Source organism: Mycteria americana, chromosome 1, assembly GCF_035582795.1.
Source record: "Mycteria americana isolate JAX WOST 10 ecotype Jacksonville Zoo and Gardens chromosome 1, USCA_MyAme_1.0, whole genome shotgun sequence".
Classification (NCBI taxonomy): domain Eukaryota; kingdom Metazoa; phylum Chordata; class Aves; order Ciconiiformes; family Ciconiidae; genus Mycteria; species Mycteria americana.
In genome coordinates, this window is record NC_134365.1 from 96126045 (window position 1) to 96149106 (window position 23062).

The 23062-nt window shown below is 48.4% G+C and overlaps 1 protein-coding gene and 10 non-coding genes across 11 annotated transcripts; 6 read left to right on the plus strand and 5 right to left on the minus strand.

Moving 5' to 3' along the window:
* The first annotated feature begins 2275 nt into the window (after positions 1-2275).
* Positions 2276-2358, plus strand: TRNAL-CAG (transfer RNA leucine (anticodon CAG)). The gene has a single exon. It is a non-coding gene; the product is annotated as a tRNA-Leu (tRNA).
* Positions 2359-2636: 278 nt separating this feature from the next.
* TRNAI-AAU (transfer RNA isoleucine (anticodon AAU)) lies at positions 2637-2710 on the plus strand. Its single transcript has one exon. It is a non-coding gene; the product is annotated as a tRNA-Ile (tRNA).
* Positions 2711-3459: 749 nt separating this feature from the next.
* On the minus strand, positions 3460-3533 carry TRNAT-AGU (transfer RNA threonine (anticodon AGU)). Its single transcript has one exon. It is a non-coding gene; the product is annotated as a tRNA-Thr (tRNA).
* Positions 3534-3824: 291 nt separating this feature from the next.
* Positions 3825-3906, minus strand: TRNAS-AGA (transfer RNA serine (anticodon AGA)). Its single transcript has one exon. It is a non-coding gene; the product is annotated as a tRNA-Ser (tRNA).
* A 259-nt stretch (positions 3907-4165) lies between these two features.
* Positions 4166-4239, plus strand: TRNAI-AAU (transfer RNA isoleucine (anticodon AAU)). Its single transcript has one exon. It is a non-coding gene; the product is annotated as a tRNA-Ile (tRNA).
* A 361-nt stretch (positions 4240-4600) lies between these two features.
* TRNAH-GUG (transfer RNA histidin (anticodon GUG)) lies at positions 4601-4672 on the minus strand. The gene has a single exon. It is a non-coding gene; the product is annotated as a tRNA-His (tRNA).
* Positions 4673-4823: 151 nt separating this feature from the next.
* TRNAD-GUC (transfer RNA aspartic acid (anticodon GUC)) lies at positions 4824-4895 on the minus strand. The gene has a single exon. It is a non-coding gene; the product is annotated as a tRNA-Asp (tRNA).
* Positions 4896-11231: 6336 nt separating this feature from the next.
* On the plus strand, positions 11232-11303 carry TRNAD-GUC (transfer RNA aspartic acid (anticodon GUC)). The gene has a single exon. It is a non-coding gene; the product is annotated as a tRNA-Asp (tRNA).
* Positions 11304-11780: 477 nt separating this feature from the next.
* On the plus strand, positions 11781-11854 carry TRNAI-AAU (transfer RNA isoleucine (anticodon AAU)). The gene has a single exon. It is a non-coding gene; the product is annotated as a tRNA-Ile (tRNA).
* Positions 11855-12128: 274 nt separating this feature from the next.
* On the plus strand, positions 12129-12200 carry TRNAD-GUC (transfer RNA aspartic acid (anticodon GUC)). Its single transcript has one exon. It is a non-coding gene; the product is annotated as a tRNA-Asp (tRNA).
* Positions 12201-12685: 485 nt separating this feature from the next.
* On the minus strand, positions 12686-22829 carry CPOX (coproporphyrinogen oxidase). The gene is made up of 7 exons (XM_075513526.1): positions 22366-22829; positions 22119-22262; positions 21292-21402; positions 20183-20324; positions 17606-17824; positions 15768-15872; positions 12686-13211 (listed from the first exon to the last, which is right to left on the minus strand). Exons 1-7 carry the CDS (start codon positions 22793-22795, stop codon positions 13124-13126), a joined length of 1239 nt encoding a protein of 412 aa, XP_075369641.1. The 5' UTR covers positions 22796-22829; the 3' UTR covers positions 12686-13123.
* Positions 22830-23062: the final 233 nt, after the last annotated feature.

The following is a 23062-nucleotide window of genomic DNA, read 5'->3' on the forward strand; positions in this document are numbered from 1 at the left end:
TAAGTGAAGAAGCATTTCTCTACCCTGCTCAAAATATTTATTCAAGCAGGGAAATAGATTTGTGTTATGTTCCTATGAAACAGAACCTGAATTCCTCATTGTGGGGTGTTTTTTCTTCTGAGTATTCAATAGAGTGTAAGGTTTCCTTTGTGCAAACCTCTTAAGGTATAGACTATTCTTCCTTAGAAGATGCTCCTATTTTTTCATAGTAGATGAGTTGCAAGTCCTTGATTAAGGGTTTGTATTCTCTCTCCTATCAGAAGTGATATGTGTAGGTGAGTGAAGTTTCTAGGCAAATATTTTTTATTGGTAGTGCATCTTTCCTGCTTCCATTTCCCTCTGCTGTGTCGCTGGCCCTATCCACTGCATATTCTGGTTTTCTATTGATTGCACCATTTCTCTGGGATTTGGCACAGTTCCCCTAAGTTCCATACCAAACGAGGGCCTTTGAAGAGTTTAATGTGAAGAGGTAGAGCATGACAAGTTAGAGTGCTGATAAGAAACTAGATGTGTGGCCATTCCCCATGGAATAAGATAATAGCATTTAGTAGCCTTTTGAGTGAAGGAGAGATCTATTTGCAGATCAGTGGTTCCTGTTCATACAACAGTGTCCTGGTGGAGTATGATACGGCTGTATTAGTTATTTCTCTTACCTGCCTTGGCATAATGTGGAAGTGAAGCTGTGGCATTATTCCCATTTATTGCACGGATACAGGGGCTAAGGGGGCACAAAAATAGTAATTTGCAGGTTTTGTGTGCATATGTCCATGAATCCAACTGGGGTGGAAGTGTCCTGAGCAGCTCTCTGAACCAAGGAAGGCTGTGCAACTTGGGCAATTTAACCATAATCTCAGTTTGGAGAACGTATCACCCTGCTCATTTGCCTTGCTACACTGGTTTTCTGCAAAACATATCAGAACATCTGTTCACCTCCATAAAACAGGAAGCCATGGACTAACTTTCCAGAATAACTTTATTTTGGTTTGGATGTTTACACGAGCAGAGCTGGGGTTATGGTTTCTTCTCTGGAGTTCATGTGCACTCTGGTCTGAGCTCCTCTCCCTTTCGTTGGAGCTACTGTTAGCCTAGCAGGTTTCCCTCTTTAAGGTGTATTACTAAGTACAGTTTAAATCTCTCTCTCTTACGCATTATCCCTTCATTCTGCATGTCTTCCTTTGGCTGAATGTAGCTGTAGTCTCAATGCAGTATTACTGTTAGGTGTATCAGATACTGCCATGGGGATTAATTGCTTTTTCTATTTGTATGCAGTTCTCTCTAGGAAAGGGCTTCAGCCTTTCTTAGGAAACCCAAATAGCTAATGGGATATGAAATGACATTCAGCTTAGTTCAGAGAAATTCTGAAGCTGAAGGTCTAGCGCATACCTCTAGATACCATCTGAAATGGCAAATTAATGCAGCTAAGAGAAGTGAATGAAGAGTATGTGGTTTTGGTATTCAAGGTCAAATTTTTAAAGGCATTTTGTTGCGGGGGAGGAAGTGGTTTGACTTTGGTTTGCACTAGTATCTTCAGAACTGAGCAAAAATGTATCTCAAAGTACTGCTAAGTAACGTTAGCCCACGTGTAACCAGGTATTTGCATCTCACTGCAACACAAAAATATTACGGCCTTGTTTCTTCACAGAAAAGAAACTTTGCTATAACACGTAATATAAAGAAGATCAGGCGTTCTTTTTCCACTCCTTTGTCAAAAAGCAGTCTCCCTTTGCCTCTGACTGTCCTGAAATCTTCTTCTACAGGCTCATTAGAAGCAACGCAGAACAAACCCCACTGCCACCTGCTCAGAATTAATGGGTGGGAAGGTAGCAAGGCCGCGGTGCTTGGGGTCTCCTGTAAGACACGGTAGCATCCTGCGGCCTCTTGGAGAGGGCTGAGAGTAGCATTCACCTACGGTCACTGACGGCGTGACAGAGTAACGCCTTACGGTGCTACGTGGTGTTTCCACGGGGTAGTTTATATACTGAAGGGCCTGGACGCAGAGCAAACGCTGGAGGCTGCAATGGAAGGCAGGGAAGGTGTGCCACCACGGCACCGCCCTTCCCCATCGCTCCTCCTACAGCAGTACCTTCCTCTGCCGCTACTCCTGCGTAAGGGGCTTCCTCTGCCGTTCAGGGGTCAGGAAAAAAGCCTGCGTGCTCAGTGCCTGCTTGGAGAGCCAGCCGGCGGGCGGGCGGCATGCACGGCTCCGGCGCTCCCGGAGGCGCGGGCGGGTTCCGCGGCAGAGCCGAATCGGGCCGGCTGAGAAAGGCGCCCAGCGGTCAGGATGGCCGAGCGGTCTAAGGCGCTGCGTTCAGGTCGCAGTCTCCCCTGGAGGCGTGGGTTCGAATCCCACTCCTGACAGCTCCTTTTTGTCCGCGCTCCACGCGGCGCTGTTTTGAGTAGCCCGGTCGCCGCGGAGCCGCGCGGGGCCCTGCCGAACGCGGGTGGGGGCGGAGGGGCCGCCATTTTCTGCACCGCAGCGAGTGGGATAGCGGAGGAGGAAGCTGCGCCCCGGACACGCGTGGTGTCCGCACGCGTTTGTGTCTCTCTTCGGCGCAGGTGCTGCCGTCGGGGTTCGGGCCGCCCCCGCCCCGGATGGAGTCCGCGATCAGGAGCGCTGGGAAAGTTGTTTTCAGCGCGGCCGGTTAGCTCAGTTGGTTAGAGCGTGGTGCTAATAACGCCAAGGTCGCGGGTTCGATCCCCGTACGGGCCAGCTCCGGTTTTTTTTTAAGCCGGTCTTTGTTTTGGGGGCTGCCTGTTGTGTTCCTTCCCCACCCCCGGCCCCTTCTTTTGCTGCTTGGCGGAAGTCACGGTGCCGCTTCCCACAGCACCGAAAGGTCTGAAACACGGAAGGGAACAAAACTCAGAGGAGGTAAAAGTGCCCTTTTGGAGTCACCCGCGGTTTATTGTGGTTCACCCGCAGAGCAAAGGAGGGTAAAAAGCTGGTGCTGTTTTGCTCAGGGTTGTGTTGTGTTGTTTTGATAAGCCGGTGGTGTTTCTTGTGGGCAGAGGGTGCCCAGTGTGAGACAGTGATGGGATCCAGGGGGTAAAGAAGAGGTGCTGCCCAGAGCTTACCCTTCACGGGTGGTTCCCCGGTGGAGGGGAGAGCTTCTTTTCCTGTCTGAAAGTAAATGGGCCGAGATCCCCGTCTGCGCTAGGAAGCGCTCCCGGGGGGCGGCAGCTGGTTACACGGGGACCCCTCGGCCTCTGCGGGAGGAGCAAGAGAAATGGCGAAAACGAGCGGCACCTCGCCCTGCCCATCCCGGCACCCAAGCTGAGACCCGGGCTCCGCGGGCCGTGCTGGGCTGCTGCGGGCAGCGGGACACCAGGCGCAGGAAGAGCTGGCCGGAGGCGAGAGAGAGCCCGGCGGCTGCCGCGGGCGGTGCTACCTCGGCCGGGTCGGGCTCCTGCGGGCACCGGGGCTCCCCCAAAAGGAGTAGGCCGGGAGGCCGGTGAGGGCCCAGGCACCGCTGGGATTCGAACCCAGGATCTCCTGTTTACTAGACAGGCGCTTTAACCAGCTAAGCCACGGCGCCGGGCGGGCCGCGGCCAGCCCCGCCTCGCCCTGCCCAAAAGGGCGGGGGCGCTGCCGGGGCGCCCGGCTCCCGGGGTCACCCCCTCCCTGCCGGCGGGGCGGGTGGGGTTTGGAGGAGGGTGGCGTCCCCGCGCTGAGCTGGGGGTCTTGGTCAGCGACTCGGAATTCTCGCGTTTTCCGTATTTAGTACTGGTGAAAATTTTTACGATGTGGAAAAAAAAAAGCCCTGTAGCGAGCGGATTTGGGGCAGGGGAAGGAGGGAGGATGTTCGGCCGCAGGAAAAGAAGCGCCCCGTAGTCGGCAGGATTCGAACCTGCGCGGGGAAACCCCAATGGATTTCTAGTCCATCGCCTTAACCACTCGGCCACGACTACCGCCTGTCCGCGTATTTTGGCTTCCCGCCTCTTACCGCCCGGGCGGCGGCTCCGCCCCTCCCCCCCGCCCTCATCCTTTCCCGCCGTTTCCCTTCGCGCGCGGGGGAAGCCGCCCCGCGGCAGGCACGGGCTCCCCTCCCGCGCCGCTGCGGGTTCCGGGAGCGGCCGCGGAGCCCCGGCGGGGAAGGGGCGTGCCGCAGGGGGACGCGAGGCAGCTGATTGGCTGTTGATCGACGCCGTGGAAACGCATTCGCATGCGGGCCGGTTAGCTCAGTTGGTTAGAGCGTGGTGCTAATAACGCCAAGGTCGCGGGTTCGATCCCCGTACGGGCCAGCTAGCTTTTAAGCTGTTTTATTTTTTTCCTCCCGTTTTCGCGCTGTCAGAAATCACGGCCCACGCGTGGCACCGCCGCAGGGGTCCCGGGCGCACCCCGCGGCCGAGGAGCGCGGCGGCGGGCGGGGCAGAGCAGGGTACTGCTGGCAGCCCGCAGGCTGCGCTCAGCAGCGCCGGCTGCTCCGGGCTCGGCCTAACGCCCAGCCGCCCCGCCCGTGCGCAGCAGCCCCCAGAGGCGCCCGGGGCCCGGCGGGGGGCCGGGAGGACCAACCTCGCCCCGTCCGCGCTAAAGCGCTTGCCGGCAGCGACGGGGACAGGAAGAGAAAAAAAATATAAACGAAAGGAAATTAAAAAAGGTTTCTGCCGTGACTCGGATTCGAACCGAGGTTGCTGCGGCCACAACGCAGAGTACTGACCACTATACGATCACGGCCGCTTAACGCCCGGCGCCACCGCCGCGCACGCCACCACCCTTTGCCGCCGCGCCCCTCCACCCCTGCTGCCGGCGGGGAGGCGGCGGGGGGCGCCCCGGCGGGGAAAAGGAGGGCGGCGGCGGCACCAGGGAGGCAAAACGCCACGGCTGTCTCCCCGTCGGGGAATCGAACCCCGGTCTCCCGCGTGACAGGCGGGGATACTCACCACTATACTAACGAGGAGCAAGCTGCGAGCAGCGCCTCTCGGCGCCGCCTCGGACGGCGGCAGCGGCGGGAAAGTGCCTGAGGTAAATGGCGGAGGGAGCGGGGCTGTCCGGACGGCCTCACGGAGCCCCGCCGTGCTGGCGTGACCGAGCGGGCAAAAAGGAAGCTCCCGTCGAGGTTTTCTGGATTTGAAACATTGCTGAGCTGAGGCGCCGTAGGCACAGCGAGCCTGGCTGCGTGCTGCCCGCGATTTGCCAGGTTTGCTTTCCTCTGAGCTTGAAAATGGGATTTGAAGTGAGCCCTGCTTCATGGAGCTGTTTTGAATGGAGGGGCTAAAACGGAACACGCACCCCGCACCCCACGCCCCACGCCCAAACCCAGCAACCTGTTGACTACCTTGATACTGCTATCTAGTAATCCGTGAAAGGCATGGGCATGGTTTGGTGGGTAGCTCATTGCATTCTCAACTTCAAAATACATTTCTCAAGGAAAGCTGCCTGCATTTTCCCTGCTAGGAAGACAGCTAACTTCTGTCAGGTTGCTGAAGGCTCTGAACTATAGGGGGGAAAATGCTGTTTCAGCCTTAATAGAAGTATTTTTCAGTTTGTGTCACAAACTTGGCACTATGTAATCGGTTTTCCATTAAATACCAACAAGGGAGAAAATTAACAATTTAAAATATACTTATGATTTTTGGGAGTGTTACTCAGTCTGGGGGGGATCAGGAACCTGCAGAGAGGTATGATCAGGTGCTGGCATTTGTTACGTGGCACAAGAGTGCACACCACCCATCTGCCACCACACTTATCAGACATTTCAGCATGTTTGGGCACATTTATAAATAATTTCTGTCATGTACATATGCCGTTTTGCTCCATCCATCATCGTTTACGTGAGCACCAGTGATGACTCACGTGCCAAAGATGATGTCCCAGATGTCCCTCTTCTTCATCTGCTGCCTTTTGCTGCCAAGCCCAATGGTCCAGTCCACCCAAAGGACAGCAGCCACTCGCCTCTGCTTGTCTGGATCCTGCTTGTTCCAAGTCTCCTTGGCGCTACCAGGACAAGAGGCAGGGAAGTCGATTGTGACATCAGGAAGCTACTGAGACGGCTACCATCACGGTGACCATCACAGTGGCCTCCTGATGTTCTGCCCTATGAAAAGGAAGACCTCTGCAGCTGTTCCGCAACCCACTGAGCTTGTCAGTCCTGTTGTGCCAAGGAGACTTGGTGGCTGCCCATCCTGACCTACAGATGCGGGTCTATCCAGCATGTCTGAGATGGCAGATTGTAGCACAGCAGTTTGCAACTCCTGAGTGTCCTCCCACCCACCACCACTTACCTTTCCCCCCCCACCCTGTGGGGGCTGGCTGGTAGCTGCCTGGCCCAGCAGACAGCACACCCCTCCGCCAAGTCTGCCTGTGGTGGTGCTGGGGTTTGTCCCAGCCCTAGGACTAAACCTTGAGCCTTGTCCATGGTTGAAATAATCTTCCAACATTTCTTTTTCAGGAAATCAGCAATGTAGTCAGCATTCTTTCAGGCTGCCTTATTCTGACCAGCAACTTTCAGGGTCCTCAAAAGCAACCGCTGCAAGCTCATATAAAGGAGCTGGCTTGTAAAAGTGGAGGAGACAAAACTGTTGTTAATGATCAATGCAGTCCTCTCAGCCTTGAAAATCTATAGCTTCTTCCTTGGCATATAATCTAATTACAATATACAGTCTGTGGCCTGCAGAGCAAACAGTTCTTCTTATCATAACCCATCTAAAAAGTATGAATTAATTTCTGATACAATTCTGTGCACTCCACAATCCTGCAAACTGTTGTGATATTGACAAGATGAGCATTTTACAGTGTATTTCTGATAGATTGTGTATTAAAATTAATTATTTGTCCTCATGTAAGGAGCAATAGCAAACCTTGGTGAATAGCCAGCAGTGATACTAATAACTAGCAGGCAGGGTCACAACTTACAGCAGCAGCTACAAAATTTCTAACAGTTTTCTACATTATATTACTGCAAAGGAAATGAAAAATCACTCTTGTAGTTGACAAAAACCAACCTATAAACCTATACATTTGTCTGAAAGGACAGATTCCTTGTAAATAATCATAATTAAAAAAAAACTTTTATGTAGAATATAATGTAAAATTATACTTACAGACAACCTTAAGACTCCAAAGTTTGCAAAGTCATAAATAAGTATCTAGTAAAAGAGTTCTTGGCTAAACTGAATTACAAATTTAGTTATATGGACATGATCACTTATCTGCAAGGTACCATAATTAAGAGGGGAAAAATAAGGTTCATCTTACCCTTTACTTCCTCATCCCTGGCCAAGTTCTTCTTCTGACTATGTGATATTACAAAATTAGGTTACATTGGTTTTCATGGAAAAGGAAAGAGGTCAAAGGTATTCAATTTGACTCATTAGAGAAAGCAAAAGAAGACACGTATTTCAAACATTTAGTTCTAAGTATTGTATTTAGACAAATACCTGTCATCAGAGATTCACCATCTTTCACCTGTAGGTTCCTGAAGCAACATTCGAGAAGATAGTTACTCAACTACCTAATTTCTTACTCCAGAAAACAGAAAGAATTTATACCTCTCCCTAGGCATCCTTCTCATCTTGAAAGACAGAGAAAGGTATTTTGAGCTATATTCACACAATATCTCTATATTACAGAAGCAATAAAAACTGTGCTTCTTGGTTTTTTTTTTTAATACTGAAATAATGATTTCATACTTTTCTTGGAAAATGGTATTTTCAAAGGACTGAGTGATCAGTAAATTAGGAATAACTTAAAAAAAAAAAAGGATCAGGGATAATAATATGGCAGTGTAAAAAGACAGAGGTTAAGCTTGGCAGACTGTCAGCAAAGGAGAAGAGCACCTTTGGAAGATACCTGAACTCATGCTGGCTGAACACAGTGGATCCTATTAAGACAGATACGGAATCTGACTTCCAAGGATGTTCTCAGAGCAAGTCAGATGATACAAAAGGTAGACCACAAAGCTAGTCAGCTAAAAATTTTTCTGATGCCAAAGCTACATCAAATCATAGCACATCGTCATTAAAAGCTTTCACGGACAAATGCAGTGGCAAAACCAAGACACTTGAATTCAGTAATGTTACTTCGTTATAAACAGCACATAATCTCATATATTCACTTTGTTTTAGACTTCTTTGATCTATGTGGCAATATGCAGCAAAAACTCCAGTATTGCTTGGAAAATTTTAAGCTCTGCACGTGGTAAGGGAAAAGAGTAGCAGCATAGACTATCGGACTAAACCAAGAGGCTCCCTCCTAACCCAACCCAACATGAGGGCTAAAACCTATTAACACTCTAAAAGTACAGGCAGACTTCGAAGTGCCTTTTAAAAAGGCTTTCAGTTATTGCTGAAATCCCTAGGCAGTTTGCAAAGGACCTGTTGTCTTGCAGAAAGACACAAATCTTATTTGTCCCAGTGCTAACATGAAATTTCATGAACTGAGGTAATAAACTGGTTTCCAGTCTGCTTTTTTTTTTTATAATAGCCTGTCAGTTCTCAAAAGGATTCTGACTTGTCTATTCTTTGTAATCTTCCATTCTGAATACTAATGTATCAAGCGTGATTACCCAAATAACGGGCATTTCTTCTTGTGTGCCAATAAGTGAGGATGAAGCTGAGGATGAGCACAGATGGCGCAAAGGACTGTACAGGCAGATCAAACTTAGCAAAAAGCAAAGCTTTTAGATTACGCTTCTGGTTTCATGTGTGTACGGCATATAAGATTACTGGAAAGCACTGCTTTTCATTACACTTGCATCTTCTGGCTCCTGGCGTGCAAATTTCCATCCCGGTTGCTCTTTCTTTACCGAGCAATCTCCTGCTCTGGAGGAGGTCTTATCCCAGCGGTTCTCAGTTAGGTTGTTAATGCCGATCCCCCTGTGGTAGGTGTCACCTTGATTGGTGTTCCAGGTAGCTCAGCATGTCTTTTGTGGTCAAGTGGGGTTTTTTTCAGTGCACAGCCCTCAAGAGTTTTCCAGGCTTAGTGCAAAACTGAGAGACACTGAAGAACAAGCCACTGCTTTAGGGATGAAAGTCTGGGATTAATCCTGGTCCCTAAAAAGGTGACCAACCCTGTCTGTCTCTGTGCTAAAGGGCAAAGCTATTTTGTTTGGTCTTTGATGTACTTAAATTCCTCAAAGCTTTTGAGAAAGTCAGGCTAAGTCTTTAAGTTTTCATTTAAGGGCATTTGTTAGAACATAATTTAAAATCTGCCATTGTTAGCTATCTAAGTATCTCTTAAGCTTGTGGGTGTCATTTTGGTTTGTGTGGGGTTTTTTGTTTGTTTGGTTTTGTTTTTAAGAGGACAAATTATTTTATGGCTGTATTTCGTAAATGTCAGTGAGGATTCAGACAAGCTCAGGGCATCTGGTTAAAATTGTATGCTGAAAATGTTACTGTTCTTAGTCATTTACCCTAAAAATCCTGAGCAATGGTTTTCACTGCAAGGCAGCAGTGTCCCGTCTGCATGCAGATCAACTGTGAACTAGTACAGTTTTCAGCCTAGTGTACTATTGTAAAGAGTGTATGTTTTGCAGGGGAAAGTGGAAGCAGAACTGTAGGTGGTAACAGATTCTCTCCTGGATGTTCTTCAAGAGTTCAGCCCCTTCTGCAGGTTTGAAAATGGAGCATATCATAAAAATGTACTGAAAAGACATGGCTCAGGGATTTCTGAAACTGCTCTTGTCTTTGAAAGGTACAGTGGCTTCCCATTTCTCCCCTTCACAGAACTTAATTGTTGTGAAAAAAAACTGTGTTTGATGCTAACGTACATTTTTGCTCTCTCTTACCCTTCCTTCACTTCCCTGTTTGTGCAGCTGATGTGACTGGAACAATGTGCTTTCACTTATTTTTCCTGTTGCGTTTTGCACTCAAGAACCACCAGAATATGCACAAAAAATCAGTGTGAAGAATCCACGTGTTCAAACCTATTTGGCTGTCAGCATCAGGACAAAAGGATGCGAAAGTGTAGAACCGCGCTGTTCTGTGCTTTGAATTTAATTAGTTCATTATTCTGAAATTAGTTTACAGTGAGATGAGGCCTACTCACAGTAGCAGAAACATACAGTAGAACTTACAGCTTCTCTCTTCTCTGACTAGTGTTTTTTGTTATGATGTTTCTTGATCTCAAAATTCTAACAAAATCCTTTAAAAGTGTGTTTGCGAGAGAGCATGAGACAGACTGGAGTTTAAAATCCGTATTCTGCTTATGACAGGTACTCTCCGTCTGGCATCTGGAGAGTTGACTTGCCTCAGTACTATTTCCCAGAATCTTTTGATCAGCTTCCTAAGGACTGTGGTCTCTTTGATGGACAAAAACCTACGGTCCTGGAGACCCACGGGGTTAGTGAGCTAGCAGTGCTGCTGAGGGGCCACAAAAGGAAACCACTGCCTATGGAATTTGGAACACGTCAGGTTTGCTTTTCTTAGGTATATGGCGTTCTGCAGATTCTTCCAGGTCTGTTGCTAAGTAAGTAATTATTTTACATGGACTGCCCACAACTTTTTTTTTTTAAGCCCCTATGGCTCACTGATAAATTACGCTTTTTAAACTTGGAAGCCTTTATTGTGGGGGTTTCCGTTTCTTTCTTCTTCATGCACATCTGGGTCTCTGCTCTTTTTTGCATCGGATATCTCCCGTCCTATTCCTTTCTAACTCCAAATTTTCTTACAGTGGATCTACGACTGTCTCCTCATACCATGCGTTTGTCAGTCTTCCAGTGGCAGCTTTGCGATCTCTTTTTGTGAAGAATGTGGGAATGTCTGTGTTAAATGTTGCCTGGTTTTGAGAAAGCTCTTGCATTTCTATGCAAGATACATTTATATGCTTTCTCTATGCAGCTGTTACCTTTTTTTTTTTTTGCTTCCTAATATGTTCTTTTTATTAATGTATTTTATGATAGGTGGCAAATGAAACGGCAAAGGAGAAGATACCTGAGGAGCTCAGCTTAGCACTGGCAGTTTGTGAAACAAAGGGCTTGGAATTTGATGATGTCCTCCTCCTTTACAACTTTTCACTGACTCAGATACTTAATTCTTAAGTATTTTCTGCAATTTTTTTTACCTGATGTCTTGATTTTTACAAGTAATCTGACGGTGCGTCTGGCCAGGCCAGAGCAGTTGGTTTGCGGAGGGACATCCCGCCACCCCCGCGTAGCCTTTACCTTGCACTGGGGTGCTGGCGGCCGAACGAGCGCCTTGTGTCACCGCTCTGCGCCCAGCGCGATCGCACCGAGGGCGGGCGGGGGTCCCGGGAGCGTCTTCGGGCTCGGCGGGGGGGGGAGCTGCCCGCACCCCGCTCCTCGTTAGTATAGTGGTGAGTATCCCCGCCTGTCACGCGGGAGACCGGGGTTCGATTCCCCGACGGGGAGGAGGCGTCGCCTTTTACCCCCAGGGAGCGCTCCAGCTTCTCCTCCTCCGCCCGCCGGAGCTCCGGCCGCGGCGGGGGCGTGAGGGAGGGAGGCGATCGCAACTGCTTCGGAGCGGCGGCGGCGGCCTGCCTGTTCCCGCGGTCGGAAGCCGCTTGAGGAGCGGAAGGGGAGAGCGTGGCGGGTCGTTTTGGTGGGGCGTGTCCGTTTACCGGGACTCTCGTGCCGCCGGTAAACGCCGTCCGCGGACCGGGGGAAGAGGGGGCGCACAGAAAAGTGAAAGTTTTGAAAGTCTCCATTTTAGCAATTTTCGTCACCCCGGTTAATGCCCGTGCTGCTCTGCCAGAGGTCCCTGAAGCGACCCGGCGAAGCGGTCTTTAAAAAGAGCGGGCGCAGGGGCAGCTCCCGGCAGTGGTTCCGCCCACCGCGTGTCCGTGGGAGCGCGTGAGCTGCGGGCGCGCGCGATGTGGCGTTCACACGGGCCGGTTAGCTCAGTTGGTTAGAGCGTGGTGCTAATAACGCCAAGGTCGCGGGTTCGATCCCCGTACGGGCCACTAAGTTTTTTTTTCCCCTCCTGGAGAAGAGAAAATCGCTGCCTTTTACTCAGTGCTCTATTTTTTTTTTCCTTCTTTTCGAGGAGGAAGTGTAGCACGGAAACGAACACGGTAGCCCAAGGGGACGCCTGGCTTTGGTGAGCGGCGGGCAGCGAGCGTGAGCCGGCCAGGCCGGCAGCTTCGCGCCGAGGCATCTGCCACCCGCGGGTCAGAAACCCGCCAAAGGTGACGTCGCACCACGTCCTCCCTGGAAGCGATATAGCCATCACCTCATTCCTCGTTAGTATAGTGGTGAGTATCCCCGCCTGTCACGCGGGAGACCGGGGTTCGATTCCCCGACGGGGAGGAGGCGTTGCCTTTTCCTCAGCCGGCCGCCGGGGCGGGGGAGAACAAGACCCCTCTCGCTTTTCCCCACGGGGTCCTCGATGAGGTTCGTGCCGATGGAGGAAGGACAATCAACCCCCGGGGTTGGGAGCAGTGGGAAGTGCTATTTGGAGGACCCCGGCGCACACCCAACAGCTTCCTAATCTGGCCTCGACCCTCCTGGCAAAGGAGCTGGCCCGAGGGAGGTTGCTATCCTGTCTTGATCACAGCTGAGAGGCACAGGGCTGAAACATTTTCTCCTCAAAATGAACAGCCAGCCTTCTGCTCTCATCATCAGGCGAGACTGGGACCCCAACCCACAATCTCCCAGTTACTGATTGGTCAAGTCATGCTACCACATTTTAAGACCCTTTCCCCTGCTCAAGTCAATGTAGATAGCCTCAAAAACCACATAGTTAAGTACCACCTTTTTCACAACTTCCTGAAAGCAGACTTTAAGGTTTAAAATCATATCAAATATTCCCTTTATTCTTTAAAAAAAAATTTCTAAAACATCCCAAGATTTTCTAGGAGTAAGCAGTGCTATTTAGGCACAGATAATGCTTTCATTCCACTGGGAGAACACTTCACTGTAGTTTACCATTTTGCAGTCAAACAAATCAGTTGAGGAAGTTCTTAAGCACGCACAATAGTCCTGAGGGTATCGCCACTCCTTCACAAGGCAACATCAACAGGGGTGGGAACATTAGCTGATCCATCTTAAAAGAATGAGTTCATATATTTGCAAGTTGTAACAAGTCTACAGCATTATCAAGGCACTAGATAAGAGTATAAATAGCTATACTGAAGTGCCATGCAACAGGAGTTTGAATGTGCTGTTTTCCAGGCGTTCCTTTTCTTTCATAATGGCTCAGTGTAAGCAGTCCATCTTGTTCATGATCTGTGTCAGTGCACCCAGTCTTTGGGATTGCGTAGAACCTCCAGGATTTCTGCTTCTTTCGAGCTCTCTGGAGGGGTGTGCATGTACTCCCACCTGCAGGGAGAGGGGAAACTCACTCAGACTGCCCAGCTGGCTGCCACCTCTCCCGCACCAGGCTGTGTTTGGAATTGAGTTGCCTTTTCTGAGGATGCAAAGCTATGTACACAGTTGATACTCTCATGTCAAGTAAACAGATACAGCTACAAATCATTAAGTTCAGTAAAAACAAATAATAACACTGGAAGAGACAGGAGAAATGTTAGCTTGATCTTTTTCCCAACTTCTGGAAAGGCTGGAAGAACAAAGGAAAAAGACAGAGCAATGCCCCCTACCCCACAATCCATGCAGGTTTATTTGCAAAGATCTTTTAGTGGTACTTTGTGACACACTAGTGTCACGAGGAAGACGAGCCAAAAAAAGAACCCAGGCAAAAGAGAGTGAGGACATGAGTCCTAAGGGAAATCATCAGCTTCAGATTTTATCATTTAATCCTGATGCAGTATTTTCAGCTGCCCAGGGCAAATTATTCCAGAAGCTGGACTGGAAGCACTACAAGTCCTTGTTGAATCTTAGTTTTAAAAACAAAGTTGATGAGAGACCACTTTTTATTGACGAGGCAATTAAGAGACATGGCAGAGGAAGAAAAATGTCAGCAGTCACAAAGGGATGGGTACAACCTTTTTCCATTTTTTTCTCCCAGGAAGGACCCCTTTGTGCTGTTAAGTGAGCTATTTATGTTGACGAAAACAAGCAAAACCAGATCATCCCAGCAATGAAATCAAAAGGTAGGACGGTGCTACAGCACCAGGTGAGGGACATATCTGGCGTTGGCAGTGGGATGAAGCTATATGGTATGACCAGGACTACCTTCATGTTCAGGGGTAGCAGGCAAAGGTCAGTTATCCTAGCGGAGGGAGGTCACTAATGGAGTCTTACAAAATTCATGACAGGGCCTGTGTTACTCAGCGTATCTGAAAGCAACCTAAAAAGGGGCATAAACAGTAAATGACAGTTTGCTGATACTGCAAGATGAAGCAAGACTGGTTTAAACCTAAAAAGGCAGTTGAAAAGAGTTAATATCAAGCCAAGCAACTGAGCAATAAAATGGGAGGTGAAATTAATTGTTGATTGATATAAAGTGATGCACACAGAAAAAAGTTACATACACGTTTGTCCTGGTTTCGGCTGGGATAGAGTTGATTTCCCTCCTAGTGGCTGGTGTAGTGCCGTGTTTTGGGTTTTAGTATGAGAATAATATTGATAACACGCCGATGTTTTGGCTGTTGCTAAGCGGTATTTACACTGGTCAAGGACTTTTTTTTTCAGCTCCCCATGCTCTGCCAGGTGCCCAAGAAGCTGGGAGGGGACACAGCCAGGATTGTTGATCCAAACTGACCAAAGAGCTATTCCATACCATATGGCATCATGCTCAGCATATAAAGCTGGGGAAGCAGAAGGAAGGGGGGGACATTCGGAGTGATGGTGTTTGTCTTCCCAAGTAACCGTTACGCATGATGGAGCCCTGCTTTCCTGGAGATGTCTGAACACCTGCCTGCCCATGGGAAGCAGTGAATGAATTCCTTGCTTTGCTTTGCTCGCGCGCGCGGCTTTTGCGTTCCCTATTAAACTGTCCTTATCTCAACCCACGAGTTTTCTCACTTTTACTCTTCCGATTCTCTTCCCCATCCCACCGCGGGGGGAGTGAGCGAGCAGCTGTGTGGTGCTTAGTTGCCGTCTGGGGCTAAACCACGTCAACATTGAGAGACTGAGTTAACTTTTATTGCCCAGAAAAGATCTTGGCATCATAACAATTCTATGAAAAAGTCAGCTCAATGCTTAGCAGCAATCAAAACCAGCAAACAGCATATTAGGATTATGAAAGGAATAATGAACTAAAACATGATTATGCCACTGTATGAGTCAGCAGCACACCTGCATCTTGGATACACATACATAGCTTATGTCGTCTGTTCCTTATCCCCAGTTCAGAAAGGGCATAGAAAAGTTAAGCCTAGCAAAAAGTGACAAATGTGATCAAAGGTATGGAACAGCTACTGTACAAAAAGAGGTGGACTTGTCAGCCTGAAAAACAGACAATGAAAAAAACAGAAGCCTGTAAAATAAGAACTGTTATGGAGAAAATGAACAGGAAGAAAACCTGGTTACTCGCTGAAAAGTTGCATGAAGTCATCAGGTACGAGTAGAAAACAAAGAGGCACTTTTTCACACAACACACAGTTAAACTATGGAAATTCCTTATCACAGGCTTATCAGGACTGCCATAAGCTCACATGGTTTCAAAGAGCTACTAAACAAAAACCCATGGAGCAAGCAGAGGAAATCTATCAAGAGGTACTAAGCACAAAAAATACCACTTTTTTTTTGACAGCAAATATCTAGACTATGTTCTAGATATTTTTATCATCACTGGCAACTGCACGAGTGTAGCGGACCAAAGAAACATCTGCATGTATTTGGCCAGTTCTTGTATCAAGCATGAACTAACCACTGTTAAAGAGACTGGACACCAGGACAGAGCTTTGATTTAATCCTATAAAGTATTTTAATAAGAACAGTGCCTACCTCAACTCCGCATATCTATGCCCTTACCTTGCAGTCAGTGGCAGAGACATAAGAATGCTTTCAATTCTTGATCCTGGTGTCAGTAGGCCAAACTTTGTACCTCTGTCATAAACCAAGTTGAACTCCACGTACCTGTGGGGAGTGAAGAGATGCAACAGAAAAACAAGTTTATTATCAGAAGTTGCTTGCACCTTCTTCAACTAGCAGACATCAAACAAATCCAGCCTGTATTTCTGCTGTATTGGGTGTCAGAATGAACCCTGGTTTGTGGCCAACTGTTCTCTAGCATCCTCTGCACAGGAATGCGAGTGTGACCTCGCCACTCCACAAAGCATAGGAGGTAACAGACGAGAACAAACAAACTGTTCAAGGAGAGTATTCTGCATGGTGCTATACTAGCTTACTTCTCCTAGGCCTCAACCCTGCTGGCAAGCTTGGCACCGAGTTTAGCTTGCTTATGCTAGTACTCCTTTTTGTGGTGGTGTCAGACATAAGAGGAGCCTTAAAGGAACTGGAAATGACCCCAGGAAAAACTCTACTGTGCAGTCCTCCATGCTGAAAGACACGTAAGCAGCAAGGTCAGAACAAGATTTCCTGTTTCTTGGGGAGAGTTGAAAAGCAGCAGAAGTGAGACAGCTTCAGAGTGCTGGCTGGGACTTCTACGTGCCAGAATAGAGAGTTTTCTGCCCCCAGCATAGGAACAGAGCAGTGACAATTCAGCAGGGGTTATCAGTGACCAGTACTGAGGTATTAGTACTTAACAGAAGTACAGGAAGGGAGGAGTTCTTATCTATTTGCATAAATTGAGAGCTTAGCCTAGCCCAGTAACCTGCAAACAGATGCAGGGAAATAAGCAGGCCTCATGAGCCGATCCTGGCTGCAACCTGAAGAAGCTATTCCCCTTCTAACCATAGGAGGATCCTGAAAGGCCAACGCTCCCAGGAACAGCCTCATCAAATAAAGCATATGTACCTATTGAGTAATTGCTGTAGGCCAGTGATCTAAACTTGAATGCTTATGCCTTCTCTATGCTACTCTCACAGATTTCTCTGCAGAAGCAGCAGAAACTAATGACTCCACAGTTCCACAATGCACATGTATTCTCATTTCTGCATATGCTTATACAATCACAGGACATAAATAAAGGAGTACGACTGTATCTACCAATGTACTTAAGCTTTTGCAGCATTAACAGTTGTTCACATTAATAAATCCTCAGGTCTTTTAAGTTAGTGACTTTGGACCATGCCAGAAAAACAAAACCCCTCTGTATCTTTATTCCTTTACAAAGAGTTCACTGCATCCTCATTTCAATACCAAGATCAGATAGAATAAATATGTATGTAAGAAGCTGAAAGTACTCTTGGGTACAGTTATTCCATGACTTTCTGGGGTTTAGCTTCATTACTGAACAGGAAGCATGACTCCCTTCACCTTTATGCTCCTCATGTCACGGGGCAGTCCTGTATCCTGCATCACTGGGCTGCAGGAGAGGGTGAGATTCAGGACACCACGCACCCCTCTGCCTGTTACAAAGCAGCAGCTTCTCTTGGTTTTTGAAGGAGTTGCAGAAAAACTGTGGCATTTTGTATGGGTTGCTTGTGCTGCAATGTGGGAGAGCGGGGGATATAGATGAGGGTGTGCTAGTACCTTCTTTGCATCCTCCCCAGCAATCTAGCACTGGATTTCAAAAATAGTTCTGTACACAAAAATGTTGAAATTCTCTGGCAGGCTTTAGAGCACTTATGCAACCTTAGCCCACACCACAACAGGACATAAACCCTGCAACCATGAAGAACTCGCTCATTTTTTTCTCGCCAGCGTAATCCACCTTCCATGTATTCTTTTGCTCCTTCAGTACTCACCGTCCTCTCCGAAGCTGCTGCCATAGCTTTTCCTCTGGTGTGAAGGAGTCATGGCAGTGCCTTTTCACAATGGGAATGTAACAAGGCACAACAGCTTTGGCACAACTCTTCACAAACTGGAATACTTCCTCCTTGGAGGGAGAGTCCACGTCGTCAAAGAATATGCCTCCAATCCCTCTTCGCTCGCCACGGTGCTTGATATAGAAGTAGTCATCGCACCTAGAAGAGGTAGCAGACAATTATTAATATGGTCCACAATATTCAAAGAAATAAACAGAACTCCAAACAGTTATGTGGCACAGGATGGCACTAGTGAACTATTGATGAAAAGTCAGTTCCTCCAGTGCCGGGTGCCACACTGTTTCACTGACTGCTGAGAGCCGGGATGGTGTAGCACCAGCTGGAAAGCACTCCTGCGTTCACTTACAGTAAAAGCTCTGATGAAATGGTCTCTGCAAAGCTACGTATCACTGCACAGTCACTGAACATGTAACACTCAAACACCATGGCTGACGCTTCCATGCGGAGTGATCCAATCCATAGCCTCTACTTACGAGGAGGAGGGACACCTGATTTCAAAACTTCACCCTAAGAGCTCTTGCTAGATTTCATTCCCAGAATTATATATAGATCCCAAATTATTTGTACAGCTTTCAGATGAACTCAGAATAAACTTGGAAGATAATTTCTTTATTCTTTTTGCCATTCTAGTGAAAGAATTGGTTTCCTGCCTCAACACTAAAAGAATCTATAAACCCAAGACCAGATAAGAAAGCCACCGTCACTTAAGGAAAAATCAAAAGTGAGTCAGCCTTCCTTGGAAAAAGGCTTTTTAACAGTTAAACTTGGAAGATGGAGTCATTCTAGCCATGGCTTTTCATGGCTCACGTTCAAGTTTATGAAGGAATAAGTGCAGCTTATCCTACAAAAGGGAGGCAGTTAATCTCTTTCGTATTTACTGGGAGTATGTAGGTGTGCAATTACTATAAATCAGCCGGTTCATTGTAACCACACCCTATCTTGCTTATAGTTGCTTGCTTGGGCAGCCATGCTCTGCAAGTCTTCACTTGAGGGAGAAATGGAAGGGAAGTAGGAAGCAGAAACCATCAACAGCAAGGAAACCCTGCCTTCCTTTAGGACTAGTTTTCCATGCATGTATTCATCCACAGTTGCTGTTCTCAAGCAATATAAATGGCATGGCCATAGCGAGAGAGATGTGGAGATATAACAGATAACCTATGCTATTTTTTTATTCACTGGGATGATCAGGTTTTTTTATAGCAGCAGGAAGAGTTAAGAAAAAAAGGTCAGTCAGAAATGCAAAAGAGAACAAGCCTGACTAAAGTCTTAAAGCTAGATCAGGAAGACAGTGTGGTAAACATAACAAGAGCTTTTATGTTTGAGAAAGGTGGGAAAAGGGGCAATGCTAATTAGTAGAATCTCAGAAGAGATTCACACTGCTCCGACAGCAAGAACCGCATGCCCCTACACAGCTGCTGCTCACAGCAAACATTCATGCTGGGACTGAGAAAACTGCCTTTGTCCATGGGATACAATCAGTCCTTCCCTGAGCTGCCCTCAGACTAAGAACAGGCATCCTTCTCTACGACCCTCGGCAGCTGGCATTACTAGCCTACTTACGCTGCGAACAACCTGACCGTTAAGGCAGACACTGTGAACTACCATGCAAAAATTCCTCAGAGGACAAGACTGTAGCCTTAAGGTTATAAGATGTGCTTCTCTACTAAGTCATTCACACCAGAGCTACAACACCCACTTTATCTCCTGCCTCAGACAAGACCTGGTAACTTACGAAAGGGTAACCCCTCCTTCCTGGATACCACAGCTTGTAGCAGATAGGATTATCAGACACAGAACAGCAAGCCCCCGCTGAAGACTGAAGGATCCCATCACCTGTATCTCTCAGCTCAAGAAGAACATTCAAAGTCTGCATCTTTAGAGAATACGCTGTTGAACTCTCACTGAATGTGTCACTGGAAAAAAAGTACAGCTCCATCAAAACTATGAAGCTTCTACATTAAGGACAAGCTCCTTTACCTACCTGGCAAAAAAAAAAAAAAAAAAAAAAAAGTAATGAAGGTCAGACTGAAGGCAGAAAAACTGGAATGGGATTTTCAGAACTGTAGTGTGAGCTCTTGGGCTAGCGCTGAAGTCATGCACATTTACCGTGAGTTCACTGTAAGCAGAATTAGTGCAAGTCCATAAGGCAAAAGTCTTGTCCTAGTTTAATACCAAAGGCTAAAAGGAATTCTTAAGTTGCCTAGTGAAGTCTGTAGCTTACAAAACCTTGTAGAGTCAGCTTGGTTTTTATTTGGGCTATAGACTTATGATCCTAGTTGTCAGCCCTCTGTTTGGAAAACCTCAGGCCTCTGTAAATAAGAGATTGGTTTAGACTACATTTTGTCCCCGTGCACATTTGCTGATTTTCATTAGGGTCTGCTAGTACTTTTCAAAAGGCGGCAGAACCTACTGTTCCTAGAGTACACTTAACTGGCGATACCCAGTGCCCCCTTCTGCTCCCACAAACAGAACCCAAGCGCATCTCTCCCCACATACCATTTCTTGTACTTGGGATACAGCTTCAGATCGTGCTTGTCACAGGCCTCTTTCAGAGTCTTGTGAAAATGAACGGCATCCTCTTCGTTCAGGTAAGTTGGAGTGAGGTCAGTCCCACCACCAAACCACCACTGTTTAGTTCCTATAGGAGAGAGGCAAGCAGCAACATTTTTCTTTTAAACTTCCAAACGCAAATACATTGCTAGTGGTTCATCAAGAGCTACTGACTTCTTTTACAATACAAAACAAAATCATTATTCAGTGGTGTGTCTAAACATAAATCAATGAAAAATTTGAGTTCGAGGTAGTGCGATGACCAGTGACTTCAGGAAAACATGAAACAAATTTCAAAGCAGTGAAAACCCATTTGTTTAGTATTTTGGACCGCTGACCCTGACTACAGGATATCAATTTCACAAGATGGGCTGGCAACTCCTAGTCAAGAATCCAGAAAGATTTTACTGCATGCCAAAGAAAGGAAACATCCTTACTAAATCCAGGGAAGTAATTGACTAGAAAAGATCCATAATGTTCTGGCAAAATAACTGAAAGAAAACTCTCTTCGAGCTTCTGACAGTATGTACACTGTCACAAGGTACAGACGGGCTCTCAGTGTTAGACCACCTAGCCTAGAGTCCTGCTTCTGACAGCAGCAAGTTGCAGAAACTCAGGGAAAAAAGGCATAGTGCACAAAGAGAGCAGTTTCTGACAGTATGTCCTCCCAGCTTCTGAGACAAAGGTACATCCTGACCAGAATGCTTACCAGTCTTTCACAGACCTTTCTTCTACTGAATTCTAGACTTGCTTCTTTGAATATGCATTACACTTATTTATAACCTCCTACACTTTAAGTCTGAAACCCCTGGCGTACGCTGCAAAAAGTAAACTGCCACCACCTTTACTGTACCAGATGCACGCATCACACTGATTTTACAAATGGACAAATGAAGGCCCATAGGTTAAGAGGTCCAGTGCTACACACCAGACTCTTGGCACAGCTGGGAACAAACCTGGAACTGTTCTTAACCTCTTACCCTAGCCATGCGTTCATGCCTCTTTGATGCAGAGTCATACATTTCACGCGTACTTCATTGGATTAAAATTCTTACCATCTGCTTCTTCAATTTCAAAGTATCTGTAGTTGAAGTGCATGGTTGGAACATGAGGGTTCTTTGGATGGATAACAGAGCTCACACCCATGGCACAAAAAGGCAGTTTCCCTAGATAAAAAGATGCACAGAAAAAAACCTTCAGTTTTTCAAATAACTTCATTTATTATCATTTAAGGAACATCACTATTTTCCTTAGGTTCCAAGCTACTGTTCCACTACAAGAAAATTTCGCATGTTGGGTCACCATAACTATTAAGCAATGTGCAATTTACTTCTCATCCACACACTTCTGTGCACCTAACGAAATCCTTTTTTTTGTATTTGTCCTAAAATGCAACAGTATGTTAGAGCACCCATTAGATGACGATTGCTTAAAATGTAACGCGCTGCTAAGGCTTTCCACCACCCCCAGTCCTCAGAATTACCCTTTTCTACATGAACGTAGGTTGAATCCTCTTTAGCCTCCAGGTCTTTTTGGTTTTCTCTCTCCACCTCTTTGGTACATAACTCCTGTGCTGTTTCACTGTTGAGCTACAGCGTCGTTATTGAGAAACAACCTGTGCCTACAGTACATTGCTGAAAGCAGCAAGACAGAGGGAGAAGCACTCCGATACCTAGTTTTTTAGGGATACGAAAGTCCACCTGCCAGGCTTACTGGTTGGAAACCACCAGGACACAAGTGAAATCTTCCCTCGAGCATTGATCAGCCTGGCCTTCCTCACGTTCTGCTCAGAGGCCAGACCGTGCTGTCAAAGTACCTGCATGGCCATACCCGGGTGAACGCGTCCCGCTCCTCTACCCCACCTCCCCGCCGGACACCTTACCGTCTTTGGCCTTCAGAGACTTGCCCCTGCTTCGCATCTGCCGCGCTGCCTCCTCGGACAGGAGCCCGAACACGACGGACACGTTCACACCCGCCTTCTCGAAGACCTCGCCGTCCTGCAGCACGCAGCTGATGCCGCCTCCTCCTGCCAACACCACGGTCACCCCGCGCCGGGGCCGCCGCCCCCCGGGGTGCCCGAGCCCGGGGTGCCCGTGCCCGGGGTGACCCCGCGGCCCCCCCATACCTACCTTCCTTCCTCTCCCAGGTGTCGACGGCGAAGGCGGCGCCGGGGTCCAGCGCGGCCAGGGCGCGGCACACCTCCCCCTGCGTCTCCATGATGAGCAGCTCCATGCGGCTCCGCAGCTCCCGCCGCCGCCGCCGCAGCTCCCGCAGCCCGCTCACCGGCGGCGCCATGAACCGCTGCCGCAGCTCCTCCTCCTCCTTCTCATCCTCCTCGGCCGCCGCCATCGCGGCCTGCTGCCACCGCCACAGCCCCAGCCCCAGCCCGCCCAGCGCTCCCGCCGCCGCCAGCGCGGCCCGCCGACCCCGCCGGCCCGCCGCCATTCCCGGCGGCGCGGAGCCCAGCGCCCGCCGGCCCGCCGGAGCGGCGAGAGCGAGGGCGGGCGGGCCGCGGGCGGCACGGGCGGCCCCGCGGAGCAGCTGCGCGGCGGCAGCCATGACGGGCACCAGCGCCGCACTGCCGGCGGGGCGGGCCGCGGCCGGGCCGGGCCGGGCGGAGCGGAGCGGGGCGGGGCCGGGCCGCTCCGCTCCGCTCCGCTCCGCGCGGTATATAAATACGTGTTTATGTATGTGGATGTATGTCTGTGCAGGAGTGTTCGTCCTGGCGGGGGGGTGTAAGGCTGTAGGCGCCCCGTAACCCTTCCAGCCCGGTGCTCCCGGAGCTGGGTTGGCGTCGGGCTGTCCGCCCTGTGTGGGTGCTGCGGC

Coding starts and splice junctions, on each gene's coding strand:
- CPOX (XM_075513526.1), bottom strand. CDS start 22,795: ATGGCTGCCGCCGCGCAGCTGCTCCGCGGGGCCGCCCGTGCCGCCCGC. Junction 20,325..21,291: donor TGAAATTGAAGAAGCAGATG/GTAAGAATTTTA, acceptor TCTCTCCTATAG/GAACTAAACAGTGGTGGTTT. Junction 17,825..20,182: donor TATCCCAAGTACAAGAAATG/GTATGTGGGGAG, acceptor TACCTCTTCTAG/GTGCGATGACTACTTCTATA.